The sequence below is a fragment of the Macaca nemestrina genome, chromosome 14 (genome assembly GCF_043159975.1).
Source record: "Macaca nemestrina isolate mMacNem1 chromosome 14, mMacNem.hap1, whole genome shotgun sequence".
In the NCBI taxonomy this organism is placed as follows: domain Eukaryota; kingdom Metazoa; phylum Chordata; class Mammalia; order Primates; family Cercopithecidae; genus Macaca; species Macaca nemestrina.
Window position 1 is genome coordinate 56849267 of NC_092138.1, and position 14574 is coordinate 56863840.

A 14574-nucleotide genomic window follows, 5' to 3' on the forward strand; every position below is an offset into this window, starting at 1 on the left:
TCAACTTTTCACATGTTACGAGTGTATTGGCTTTTGATGAGTAACAAGGCATCCAAAACATGGTAAAACAGCAAACATTTATTATGACTTATGCTTTTGTAGGTCATCTGGGAAACTCTTTGGCTTAAGCTGGATTGGTCTCTCATCCTCAAGCAAGTTAGTCTGGGCTTCTCCTCATAATGGCCTCAAGGTTCCATAGAGCAGCAAGAGAGTGCAAGCCCAGTGGGAGAGCCTAGTGGGCAAGCACTTTTCAAGCCTCTGCTTATGCCACATTGGCTAATACTCCATTGATCAAAAGAAGTCCCATGGCCAAACCTAGATTCAAGAGATGGAAAAAGAGACATCACTTCTTGATGGAGTGAGATGCAAAATATTGTGACCACTTTTTTCTTGAATCTACTGCGATTGGCTATTTGTGTTTCCTTCTCTGTGAATTGCTATTGGTTCATTGACTTATGAAATTTCTTTATATGTTATACATATTAACTCCTTAAGTTTTACATGTAACAGGATTTTTCTACTTGGTCATTTAACTTCATTTATGTAATCTTTTGCTGTATAGAAGGTTTTGACTTTTCTGTGATCAAATCTGTCAGTGTTTTTTCTTCATGACATTGGATGGCCAGAATGTAAGCTTTTTGAAGGCAGAAACCGTATTTTATTTTTTATTATTTTCTTGACCCACAGAAAGCAACACAGAGCCCAGCCCATAGTAATAATTAAGTAAATTTTTATTGAATGAATTCATTCACTGAAGGCCAATATAACTCACTCATTTATTTATTCATGCATCAATATTTATGGAATACCTACTATGAACCAGGCATTGTACTCATTGTTAGAGAAACAGCGATGGGCAAAATTGACTTTTAGATGGTGTGTAGACTAAAGCATGGTAGGTAGTAATGGAACTTGTTATCAGTGAGACATAGGTTCAAATCCTATCTTTCTACTTATGTGACCTTGGGCATATCCTTAAACATTCCTGAATTTCAGGGTTTTTAACCTACAAAATTGAGTGTAAATGCTTTCCGTCAATAGTGTGAGAATTCCATAGTGTGAGAATTCAAGTGGACAATGTTTGTAAAGCACTTAGCATTGTTTTTATTATGTATTATATAATAAAAATTGTCCGCTTCCTTTTCTATATGGTATAATCTCAGGCCTACTAGGAAGGCTAGGTGACTTCTTTTGTCAATCTCCTCTTAGCAAATATAATCCTGAATTTCTTCCATTATACACTCATTTCTTTGGTTTGCTCCTCCAGTAGTTCTCAGTGAATTGTCACTTTGAGCGATTCTTGCTTATTCTCCTCTTTGTGCAGGCAAGTCAGTCAAATTGCCTTCTCTGTTGGGAGCAGAAGAACAGGGCACTGAGGAGACAAAGAGTTTTGTGCAGTGCTGTCTTGGAAGATAGATATGCTTGGTAGTGGGTGTGGGTATGCACGTCTTTGAGCAGCATAAGGGTAGATGGGAACTTGGCAGGTAATTGAATCAGGAGAAGAGCCCAGAAAAATGTGGCCTGGTTCCAAAGATGCATTTCTCCCATACCAGGTATCCTGGTGCTGATAAACACGGTGCATTTAGAGAGCATCCCACTCTTGAGACAAAGTGAATAGGGAAGATTATGAAGCAGCACTGCCAGGCTTAGCGGAATCTGTAAGGTGGCCAAAACTCCTCTCTAGATATTCTCAATTTCTCTGTCCTGTACCTAGCTTTTCAGCCACCTCTCCTCAAAGTCTTTTTCTCTCTTCTTCCAATTTCTACCAAACTCCAGGATTCTCCAGGTGCCCTTTTGCCAGATGTGTATACATTCCAAATTCCCTTACACTAAGGACTTGGCTGTTAACACTGCTACTCTGGCGTGACAGAAAGGGCGCTGGAGAGACATCAGCACTTGAGGGCTGGCTCTACCACTACCCTTTGTGCAATCACCAACAGGTCTCTTTTCTATAGGCCTCAGATTGCCCGTTATAAAGTGTAAGGCTTGGCCAGGCATGTTGGCTTATGCCTGTAATCACAGAATTTTGGGACGCCAAGGCAGGAGCTTCACTTGAGCTCAGAGGTTTGAGACCAGTCTAGGCAACACAGTGAGACCGCATCTCTACAAAAAGTTTAAACATTAGCTGGGGGCAGGGGTGTTGCATGCCTGTAGTCCTGGCTATTCAGGAGGCTGAGGTGAGAGGATAACTTGAGCCCACGAGTTCGAGGCTGTAGTGAGCAGTGACTGCACCCCTGCACTGCAGCCTGGGTGACAGAGCAAGACACTGTCTCAAAAAAATAAAGTGTGAGGCTTGCACCAAGCAATCTGTAAAACCTCTTCTGGTGTAAACAATTCTTGATTTGATGGAACCATGCTTCCTGCACCCCCACTGCCTCACAGAATGGAGTATGCATATAAATGAATGTTCAATAAAGTCTCATTGTGTGGATGCGCCGTCTATTCCCTGGAAGTAAAAAGTTTCCTGCAAGCTGACTGATCCTCCTTCTAACTAACACGTGTTATTCGGCCTAGATGGAAACTTTCCGGCATTTGAAGGTGGGGAGAGGATGCAGTTCCCTCCAGCAGACAGACAAGGGGTCCCATTTGGCTGGAAAGCAGGGTTGGGAAACGGGCATGCCCTTTGGGGAAACTGGCTTGGTACAACTCCTGGGTGAGAACAGGAGTTTGTTGTTAGAGAGTCACAGCCCAGTCACATCCAGGATGCCCCTGGATAACTCTGAACTCCCAGCTATACAATAAAAAGTTAGCAACTTCCTTTAGTTATTTCCAGTCTTATGCATTTTGGTATTTTCTTGTTAGCTGCCCCATATCTTCTTGGAAGGAATCTTGAGGAAGAAATTATTGCTCAGAGACTTACTACATACACAAAAGGATGACGGAGAATAAAAAAGGATTAAAGTGTTGGAAACATGCCTGGGAACTGGATTTCTTCAGGGGAGACAAGAAGCCTGAAAAGATACTGAAAATACTTTAACGTAGGGTTGACACAGAGGAATAGTGCTGGTAGTTCTTAGGGCCCAACACAAATTAATAGCAACTTTAAGATACTGAAAGAACATTCTAGAAGTGAATCCTACTAAAAACTCATCTTTGAAAAATGAGTAAGTACTGCTCAGTAATTACCATTTTGGGGAAGATTTTTCTGATCTTGCTTTGCCTGGCTCTCTCTTGCTTTGCCTGGCTAACCCCAACTTTCCTTTAGGCCAAAAGTTCACAAACCCTCCTCCAAAACAGTCAAATCTGATGAAGTTTACCATTATGGTGTCTCATAAGCATCTTGTAATTCTCTCAGTACCTATTTGTATTTATGTGTTTATGTGATTCATTTTCCATGTTTGTCTCCCACATTTGCCTATAAGCTACGAGAGGGTTGTTTATTCATTGCTGTGTCTCCAGCGCCAAGTGCAATACTTGGCACAGGGGGAGCATGCATTCAGCCTGCTTGGTAAACGAATGAATGGACATGTAAACAATTTAATGAGTGTTTTTTGAACTGAAGAGAATTTTTCTTTTTCAGGACAGCAAAAACAAAAAACAAATAAACCTAAACTAAAATCCAAACAATTTCGCCAAATATCCTGGATAGTTTGGGAGTTGTCTTTGCTTCTTCGGCTCATTGCCACGGCCTTAATTCCAGAAATGCTTTTGACTCAGACCTTTTCAGTTCATTGCCAGTTCTCTGATTCCTGAAATGCCTTTGGCCAAGGAAGTGCTAATTGGTATTTCAACTATTTAGAACTTTAAGATATCTACTTCTGTTACAAAGATGAAATGACCATGAACACCTTTGAGAATTTTTAAACATAGCTGATACCAAATTTCCAAGAAACCATACAGTTAGTTTTCTGAAGATGTGATGCATTATTCCAAACACACATTAGCAGAATTCCACCCAATACTACAATTCTGAGGTAATAAGAAGCACAAGGGAATAAGCCTGCGGTGCAATAATTTAACCTGCCTAAAATTTTCTCCTAGCTTGTGAACACTTCGAAGATCAGGGAGCTGGGTAAATCAGAACTTCATTATCTGCAGCTGTATCTGAAGAATGTGGAAAAAAAATCGAACTGTTGTGCTGCAGTGGAGTGTATTTTCATTGATATGTTTAACCTTTCGTCCTCTTCCTCTGTGAAAAAATGAAAATTCATGACGTTTGAGGTTTTACGTTTTTAATTCAGAATTTTTTTTTCCTTCAAATAAAATCTTATATGAAGCCCCCCCCAAAATACAATAAAAAGTTGAACAGCTCACTGGGAGTGGGCGAGGGTGTGGCTCTGGAGTCTATTCTGTTGATTTCACCTCTCCCACTCTCAGAAACTTCTGGAGCACCTTTTTAGAAAATGAGAAATTATAGTTCCTTTAAACACAGTTTAACATGGCTCTGTCTCTAATTTCTAATGTAATTAAATTCTGTTACATGGGTGTTGATTCAGGCCCACAATCATGTCTGTAACTGTTTTTAAATAAAAATATTCCCATGTCTTAGTTAATGGCCCATTATTCGTAGCAATATTGAATACAAGAAAATGTAAATATAAAAACTAGAGTTAAACAACATTGAGTTCACCATAATAAGATTTAGTGAGAAGACGCTACTAAGAAAGATTAGATACTGTTCAATATAGCACACAGAAAATACAGTGAGCAAAACATTTTAGAACATTGTTATGCTTCAATTGTGATGCCTGGTTATTAACTTGGCAGACGTCATGCCACAATGCTAAGTATTTCCTTATAAACAAAGACATACTTTTATGCAAACATTGAAAAAGTGTTTGAGGCTGGGTGTGGTGGCTCACACCTGTAATCCCAGCACTTTGGGAGGCCGAGGCAGGCGGATTACGAGGTCAGGAGATCGGGATCAGCCTGGCCAACATGGTGAAACCCCACCTCTACTAAAAATACAAAAAAAATTAGCTGGGCATGGTGGCGGGCACTTGTAATCCCAGCTACTCGAGAGGCTGAGGCAGGAGATTTGTTTGAACCCAAGAGGCAGAGGTTGCAGTGAGCCGAGATCGCACCATTGTATGCCAACCTGGGCGACAGGGTGAGACTCCGTCTCAAAAAAAGAAAAAGTGTTTGAGAGATCTTTGTTAAGGAAAAATAGCATTAATCTCTAAAACATATTAGATGTGTGATATTAATATGCATCTTGTTTTAGCAAGTTATTAGCATTCATGATAGAAGTATGAATTAAACTATGAATGAGTTTGATCAGAGCCCTTTAGATATGGTTGTGATGAAACAACTCACTATCCGTCCCCAGCATGATTTGGAGAGGACAGTGCTATAATGTAAGAAAAAGGGTATTAAGCAGAGAGATTGATATTGGCATGAGCCCAGATAGGATCTGTCTTCTGACAATGATTCTCAAGAAATGTCCCTAATAGAAAATTTCTTGAGTGGCACCAGATATGCAGTTGCAGCCATGCCTTTCATGGCGTCTGCAGCAGAACTCTTTCAAGAAGCCACTGACCACAGTTGTACTCATTGTCGTCGAGCCTCTGCTCTATTCTTTCTAAAAGGCTAAGTTTGGCTACTTTTTTTTTTTTTTCAGCATTAAGTTTTAACTCCTTTATTTTTCAGCATTGTGAGATAACATCACATTTCCTATTATTAGTTTAAAGAAGAGAGAAAGAGAAAAATGCATTATTTGGATGTAATTTGAGATTTGGAGTGGGTATAGGGATGAAGGATGAGATATAAAGGGACATAAATGTCCATGGCTCTTGATTCTTTTCCAGCTGCACATTTTTCTCTCTCTCTTTTATTTATTTATTTATTTATTTTTATTATACTGTAAGTTCTGGGATACATGTGTAGAACGTGCAGGTTTGTTACATAGGTATACACGTGCCATGGTGGTTTGCTGCACCCATCAACCCATCATCTACATTAGGTATTTCACCTAATGCTATCCCTCCCTGACCTCAGGTGATCCTCCTGCCTCGGCCTTCCAAAGTGCTGGGATTACAGGCATGAGCCACCATGCCCAGCCTCCAGCTGCCCCTTTTTAAGGAATGAGCCATAACATTTTGTTTACATTTAATTTTTATGTGCGAATAATAGCCACATTGTTCAAAAGCCAGTACACACAAACGTATAGTGAAAAGTCTTCCTTTTACCATTGTGCCCCAACTACCCAGTTCCCCCCAGTAGGTCATCATTGTTCTTATTTTTATGTGTCACCTTCTAGAAATTCTTTAGGCAGATACTAGCAAATACAGCTATAGATTCTCATTTTAAGAAAACTAAGTAGGCGATTTTCAAGATCCATCCTAGGAAGCTGGTAGGTATGTCTTTCTATACCCAAAGCTCACATAGAAGAGCCTTCTGATACTGTAAATGGTGTTACAAAGGACAGAGCACTGGCTGGTGGAAGAGGGCTTTGTTAACCGGCATGCTGAACAAGGGAAGCGAAGTATAGTCAAGTCCAGACTCCCAGAGGCCACATTTCCTTTTCTGTCACTGAAAGTAAAGGGAGATCTCCGAAAGGAGCAAGAGGAAAAATAAACTAGAACCATACCTAGAAACAGTTTACACATAGTGTGGTTGTCTTTTCCAATCAACTACATTTTCTATTATTTCCTAAAGCTATTAAATAAACCCCGGCCACTGCCAGTGCTGTGAGTTCCGAGCAGATCCTGTGGTTTTGGCAAGACTCTCGACTGGCCCCAGAAATGGGGCTGGATTGAACTGGAGTTGAAAGAATTACAGTGTTTCCTTCCTCTTGATGACCCTTTCTGGAACATGCCTGGAATGTGTGAGTGTAAGAGATGAGGTGGTGTTCACTCAGAGTCAGGCCTGGGTATGTACGTGGAAGGGGAGGTGCGTGCTGGTGTTATTTTTGGAGGCTGTAATTCCACTGCTAGGTTTGTAGCTCATCCTTTCTTTCAATATTTTTATTATCCTAACCTGTATTCTCTGTCCTGAGATCTTAAAAGTTACCAGTGAGGCTAGAAATAAAATGGATGCTTCAAGGCCAGGCTTGGGAACTCATTCTAATGGAGATTTTCTCCCTCAATCCCATGTAATGAGTTAATATTACAATAAAATGCAGCTGTAACTCCTGCTTACATGAAGACTTGACTTTGAAATTTTTCTTCCTAATCATTCAGATAAAGGTTTAATTTGTACCAAGATTATCCTCAAAACATCACTGAATACAGTAAACACTGGCAATTGCCATTAAAAACAAATTGTATGAGGACTTTGTATCAGGTACAATGCTTGACATAAGTAGGTGCTCAAAAATTCTGGTAAATGAATAATAGCCTTAAACGCTCAGCAGTCATTGAACACTTTTCTTTGGCATTTTGCAAAAACTGTAATGTTTTTTCCCCTATGAACTCAGTAGCTGTCAAAACAGTTAAATATGGGCAAGGAGGTCAGTTCAGACTCGGGGGAGTACTTTGTTTTTTTTTGTTTTTTTGAGACAGAATTTTGCTCTCTGTTGCCCCGGCTGGAGTGCAGCACTGGAACCTCCGCCTCTGGGTTCAAGCGATTCTCCCATCTCAGCCTCCTGAGTAGCTGGGATTACAGGCACACACCACCACACCCAGCTAATTTTTGTATTTTTAGTGGAGACAAGATTTCACCATGTTGACCAGGCTGGTCTCAAAATCCTAACCTCAGGTGATCCTCCTGTCTCGGCCTCCGAAAGTGCTGGGATTACAGACGTGAGCCACCCAGCCCGCACTTTCATTTTTAACCTTATTCTAGAATTGGAAGCCAAGTAAATGGATGGACTTGAATCAAGCAGATCTGAAATAAAATTTGTCCATCCATCCATCCATCCATCCATCCATCCATCCATCTATCCATCCACTCATCCAACAAACACTTAAGTCCTCTATATGTTGAGATTAGGGAGAATATTCCATGTAAACCAATTCCTAAATTCCTGTTCATATACAGAACATTTGGAGTTTACCATTTAGAGAGAGAGTAAATAAAATATTCACAAATTATGGTAATCATTATGAATAAACCAGGAGGCCAAATTAGAGGACAATGGGATGAGAGTGTATAGGTATTATAGATAAGGCAGGTAGAGAAGTCTTCTATGACAAAGCGGCACTTAAGCTGAGACCCAAAGGACAAGCAGAAGGTGGCTATGCCAAGAGTGGAGAAAAGCATTCCAGGCAGAAGGAACAGCAAAGGCTTTGAGGTAGGAAACAGCATCTTGTATTTAAGGACTGAAAGACCAGTGAGCATTTGAATCCCAGCTCTGCCTTCAATAGCTGTGAAAAATCAAACTAGCTGCTCAATCTTTTGAGCCTTCATCTCTTCATATTTAAAATTGAGATAATGGTGCATACCTCACAGAGTTGCTGAATTTAATGGGTATTCAATAAGATAACATGTCGCTTATTTGAATCACTTCTACACAAAGGTCTCTGAGACTCTAGTTGGGCCCTCATCACTCAGTTGCTCTTTCTAGTCTCCTGATTGTTTTATGCAGACTTGAGAGCCAACCATCACTGGAGCTAGAGAACATTTTCCATCCCTGATACTTCCACATTTGAAGAGGAGACAATAGGCACAGACTCTATCTGCTCATGTTAGAACCTTTAGAAATCAAAACAGTGGTGGGAGTAGCGGGGAGGGGAGAGAGAGAGAAAGAGAAATAGTGAGAAAATAACGTGAGAGGATTTCTTTTTAAAAGTGTACTTCCTCATTTACAGAACAAATTCATAAAATAAAATTTAAAGTTTGGGCAAGGTTTTATTTTTATATTTGGGGAGAGGGTAAGGTTTGGGACGAAGTGTTCAGGAAACAGAATAAAGAGAAATGAAATAATAATCACCGAGTATGCAATATATAACAGACAGAGTGGTTGGCAAGGGTTATGTATTTTATCTTATTTAATCTTTACAAGAGTCCTGATGGAGTAAATGAGGTCCTGAGGGAAATGCAGACTTCACTTAGTCACCGTTTGTCATTTATCTTGAGGTATTTAATGTGGAATTGAGCAATTCTTTCAAAATGAGAATCTATAAGGCATAAGTTTATGTAGTTGATATATTTCTTTAGAATACTTTATTATTGTGACAGTATCACATTAGCATCAATTAATAACTAATAAATATAATGAATAATGATTATAATATCATTATTATTAATTCATCTTAATACAACATACATTTCCTGAATACCCAACTATGTCTAGTGCATGGCTTGTTGGGGGAATAATGGGTAGTCCATTGCAACTAGGGTATGCAGTGGGCCAGGGGACGTTAGCAGGATCTAACTGATGAAGGGTCTTGATGCCTTGGCAAAGAGTTTTGGATTTTGTCCAGTGGAAGATAGGCACATGGTCAGAGTAGCATTGTAGAAAGAATACTCACACAACTTTTTTAAGACAAGGCTTTGTGAGCACCAGTTTACCCAATGGGGTCATGTTAATAACCTTAGTCATACATTATTCTCTCTCTTTCCTTTTAGGAACTGTGGAAGGTGCCATGGACTTGATCTTGATCAATTCCCTGCCTCTTGTATCTGATGCCGAAACATCTCTCACCTGCATTGCCTCTGGGTGGCACCCCCATGAGCCCATCACCATAGGAAGGGACTTTGAAGCCTTAATGAACCAGCACCAGGATCCACTGGAAGTTACTCAAGATGTGACCAGAGAATGGGCTAAAAAAGTTGTTTGGAAGAGAGAAAAGGCTAGTAAGATCAATGGTGCTTACTTCTGTGAAGGGCGAGTTCGAGGAGAGGCGATAAGGATACGAACCATGAAGATGCGTCAACAAGGTAACATGCCCCTAAGTTTTGGGCAGGTGAGGCCCACTGAGGCACACACACACCTTTTGTTTGGTAGCTGATCCCTCAGGGGCAGGGCATGTGCTACCTGAGTGTAGAGCTTGACGATCTTGCCTGCCTCTTTCCATGCATTGCTGTGTCTGGTACATGGAATGTTAGAGATAAAGGAAACTATGCAATCCAACCCCTTAACTAGATATTGTGCCTACATCGTGAGATCAAATGAAATATTTCATATGTTCTACTAAGGGCATCATGGTACTTATGGATATATGACTCTGTTACATGTATGTAATATGAAAATCATAGCAATGAAAACAAGTGTTCATTGCCAAACTACTGACTATTTTGAGCTTTCTTATTTGATTTTTCATGTGATACATTGCTTTGCTTGTCCCTAAATACCCTTAATGGAAGTTAATATTTTCAGGAGAAGATTAAATATAAATAAGAATTTTAGAAGGGGAATATCCATCAGTAACTTAATTTAATTGGTTACTTGGTATATCAATTTTCTTTTTTCCTTTTTTTTTTTTTTTTTTTGAGACAGAGTCTCACTCTGTCACTGGGCTAGAGTGTAGTGGCATGATTTCAGCTCACTGCAACCTCCGCCTCCCGGGTTCAAGTGATTCTCCTGCCTCAGCCTCCCAGGTAGCTGGGACTACAGGTGTGCACCACCACGCCCAGCTAATTTTTTGTATTTTTAGTAGAGACGGGGTTTCACCATGTTGGTCAGGATGATCTCGATCTGTTGACCTCATGATCTGCCTGCCGTGGCCTCCCAAAGTGCTGGGATTACAGGCATGAGCCACTGTGCCCGGCCAGTGTACCAATTTTCTATTGCCACAATAATGCTGTGTAACATAACCACAAACCACAGTGGCATACAATAATGAGCATTTATAGCTTGTGAGTCTAAGTCAGCTGTGTTGATTAGATGGATGTATTGACCTTGGCTGGGATTCCTTACATATATAGTGTTGCCTGGCTATAGGCTTAGTAGGCTGGCCTTGGCTGGGGCAACTTTGCTTAGTTCCTTAAACTATAACAGGCTAAGGTAGTATAAGGTCATAGTGTACAATTCTCAGCCTAGGTTGCAAGGAGCCTCATCTCATGTACATGAGATGTAGACATGAGGCTCCTTGCAACCTAGGCTCAGAATTGTACACTGTCACTTCTGCTTCATTGTATTGACCTAAGCCAGTTAAGTAGCTGAGCCTAGTGTCAGAGTGAGAGGGCACTACAAGTTGAAATGACAAAGAGTCAGGGATGCGGGGAGGAATGAAGAATTAGGGTCCTCTTTGCAGGCTGCCATTCTTGGAAAAGGACCATGATTTAATTTTAGCAGTCGAGTACCCAGGTCTAGCTCAGAAAACACCAGAAATTTGCAGGAGGATTTTGAAAGCCTCCTCTAAGGGAGGATTATTAAGGCTTTCTACTACCCCAGAGGCAATGATGTGATGATGTCTTTCTCTCAAAATAAAACTGGGCCTTAAGCTAAATCTTTAGACCAGTCCACCTATGTGATGGCAGTTGAAGGAGAGGGTGTTGCAAACATTATTTAATACAATTAATTGTATTCTAAGGTCCCAGGCCTGGACGGGCAGGTAGACTTCTGGTGCTCTTGATGCTGTCTGCTGGGAGGAAGGTACAGAATGCCAGCTGAGGTGACCTCCCTTTGTTCTGCCTGGAATGATCTAGCCTCTCCCCTATCAGCCACTTTGTCTGGGCTGCTGATTCCTAAAATGAAGGAGTCTTTTCCAAATTAATATCATCACAACCACAGGACCTGTGGACCGAGGACTTGTCATTACATAAAATAATCACATTATGAGCTGTTTAGGGTTTTTTTTTGTTTGTTTGTTTGTTTTAAGACAGGGTCTTGCTGTTGTCCGGGTTGGAGTGCAGTGGCACAGTCATACTTTACTGCAGCCTTGACCTCGTGGGCTCATGCTATCCTCCCACCTCAGCTTCCTAAGTAGCCGGGACTACAGTCATGCACCACCATGCCTGGCTAATTAAAAAAAAATTTTGTAGCTATAGGGTCCTCTTTGCTGCCCAGGCTGGTCTTGAACTACCAGCTTCAAGCTATCCTCCCACCTTGGCCTCTCAAAGTGCTGGGATTACAGGTGTGAGCCACTGCACCAGGCCTTACTTTTAGAAAGCTGATCCAGTTAAGTAACACACCTCTGCACATTGCTGATTGACTGTTTCTTTTATAATGTAACCACCTGTAGTCTGTATTTTTTTTGGATCAATGCTTTTTAAAGTTGAACATGCTTACAGATCACCTGTGGGTCTTGTAAACATGCAGACTCTGATTTAATAGGTTGTTTGGGAGAGTCCTGGGATTCTGCATTTCTACATGTCCCAGGTGATGAGAATCTGCTCCACCGTGGACCACACTTTGAGTAGCAGGGCTTTAGAGTTAGCCTTTCATTAGGGTCCACCTGAAAATATTTCTTTGAATTTGCTAATGGTAGTAATGAAAAGATTTGAAGGCAGGAAACTCATTTTAAGGTCAAAAGTAATAAAATTGCTATTCATTACAAATGAAGGAAAGGGTTTTCTTAGCAAAACTAGAATGTTCACCTTTAAATGACAGCAGGGCAAGTGGGAAAAGTGCGCAACAGAAATTCCCAGGAATGCAGCTCTCCGCTGAGGGAAGAGAGGTTGAACAAAGGGATGTGAGGTGTGCCAAAGCTATCATGGCTGAAAGTCAGCTCTATTATTCTTCACATGTGTCATTTTGGATTTGACTTGAATAAAGACTAATGTTCTTCTGCTGATGTTTCCACATTCTAAAGGAAGATGATCTGAGATTATGCCCCAGTCATTTCGTGGGAACAAAATGTGAAGTGCCACTGTGTCCTCACTGCACTGTCCAGAGGTCATCCTTGACAATGTATAAATAAGAACATGTAAAGCAAACTGGACCAGAACGTTGCGAGTTAAAAAACCACTGTAATGATCCCCCCAAACTGAGAGTCTAGGTAACCACAGGTAAAGAATGGCTTAATTTCAGTTAAATGAGGCAAAGGCAGACCTGGATAGTGAGAAACACTAATGAGAAGATGGCTTTTAGAGTTATACTCACCTGAGTTTTAATTCTTTCTCCATCACTCACCAGCCGTGTGGCCTTTGGCATGTTATTTAACTTCTATTGGTCTCAATTATTCATCATCTGTGAAATGGGTATAATAATACCTACAAAATTGTTTTGTTTTAAATAAGTTGGAATAGACAAGAAGCATTGATTTGCACAGTGAATGTGTCCTTAAAAGCTTAGGTAAAGCAATACATTGCTGCAGAACAAGGTACATAGTAATAAGAATAATAGCAGCTTATAAATGGTGGGAATAGCATTTGATGCCAAGTGATCTGACTTCAGAGCCAGTATTTATTACCACTACACCACCTTTCGATAACATTCTCCCTTAATGTTAACAACTCTCCCTGATTCTGAGCTCTTGTTTTATAAAGTACAACGATTCCACCTGAAGCCCTAAAAAGCAACGCAGGGCACAGAGTAGAGGTATGAGAGTGGAAGTCAGACTGATATGGGTTCAAGTCTACCTCTGCAGCTGAGTGGTGTGGCTCAGGACAAGTTACTTAATTGAAGTCATAATTTTTCCTCATGTGAAAAAAAATACGGATAGAGATTTTATCACACATATTTGAAAATTAAATAAGGCACTTAACTTTTACCAATTATATTATCTGCTTCACAGTAAATGTTTAACAACTGTGATTATTGTCATTTCTTTGAGTAATAAATTGGTGAGACAATTTTCCTACTCAATTGTAGAAATTTTTACTATGCATTAACATATTATGGAGTTTTACACAAAATGGAAAAATAGGTATGTTCTCTCCTGCATTTTCACAATAACAGCATCTCAGGCTAGTGAACGGGTTCTGTTTTTCTTGCTGACCATCCAGTGAGGGAAATCTGGTTTGAGGAAAGTGAAATCCTTTATGGTGAATCAGGAAAACCCTCCAAAACTATGTTTTCATGTCACTGTTAATTCGTTATTAAAACATCATGGAAACTCAGAAATGCCTGCCTAGGGACACAGCAGGATAAAATAAACATCAATATATTCCTGCTTGCTGCTGACTCGTACATCTGTGGAGGAAGTGGAAAATCCATTTGAGATGTGCCAAAACACAGCTTAAATTGGCTCACACACCCCAAACAGCCAAACTGGTTTTTATCAATGGCATCATCCAAAATAGTCAACAGCAGTTTGACTCAAACCTCATTGGTGATTTCATTTGGGGGTAGGAAATTACATATAAAGTTTGAAACATTTTCAGATCCAAAGACCTGTTTCAAACTGATCCATTAGAAGAAACAGGGTTATTTTATTCCTACTTTCATTTGAGAAATAGCTTTATATTAAGAATATCAAACTTCCCAAACATGATTTATGAAGTTGATCGAGGAGAGCCATTTGCAGCTAAATAACACAAAGGAATATGTTAAAAGCATCAAGAAAATGGGAAAATCTGAAACAGTTTAGTTCATTTATACTTTCATTCCATAATTCTTCTTCTTCTTTTTTTTTTTTTTTAGACAGAGTCTTGCTCTGTCACCCAAGCTGGAGTGCAGTGGCACGATATCAGCTCACTGCAACCTCTGCCTCCTGGGTTCAAGCGATTCTTCTGCCTCAGCCTCCCGAGTAGCTGGGACTACAGGCGTGCACCACCATGCCCAGCTTGTTTTTGTATTTTTAATAGAGACGGGATTTCACCATGTTGTCCAGGGTGGTCTCCATCTCCTGACATCGTGATCCACCT

The 14574-nt window shown here is 40.3% G+C and overlaps 1 protein-coding gene across 2 annotated transcripts in view; it reads left to right on the plus strand.

Annotated features, from left to right (window-relative positions):
* LOC105493864 (TEK receptor tyrosine kinase) overlaps nt 1-14574 on the plus strand; it is a 124003-nt gene that overhangs the window by 41515 nt on the left and 67914 nt on the right. For both annotated transcript variants that reach the window (XM_011761815.3, XM_011761816.3), the window contains exon 2: nt 9451-9762. In XM_011761815.3, the coding sequence (XP_011760117.1) occupies nt 9451-9762 (312 nt within the window). The remainder of the gene's footprint in view (nt 1-9450; nt 9763-14574) is intronic.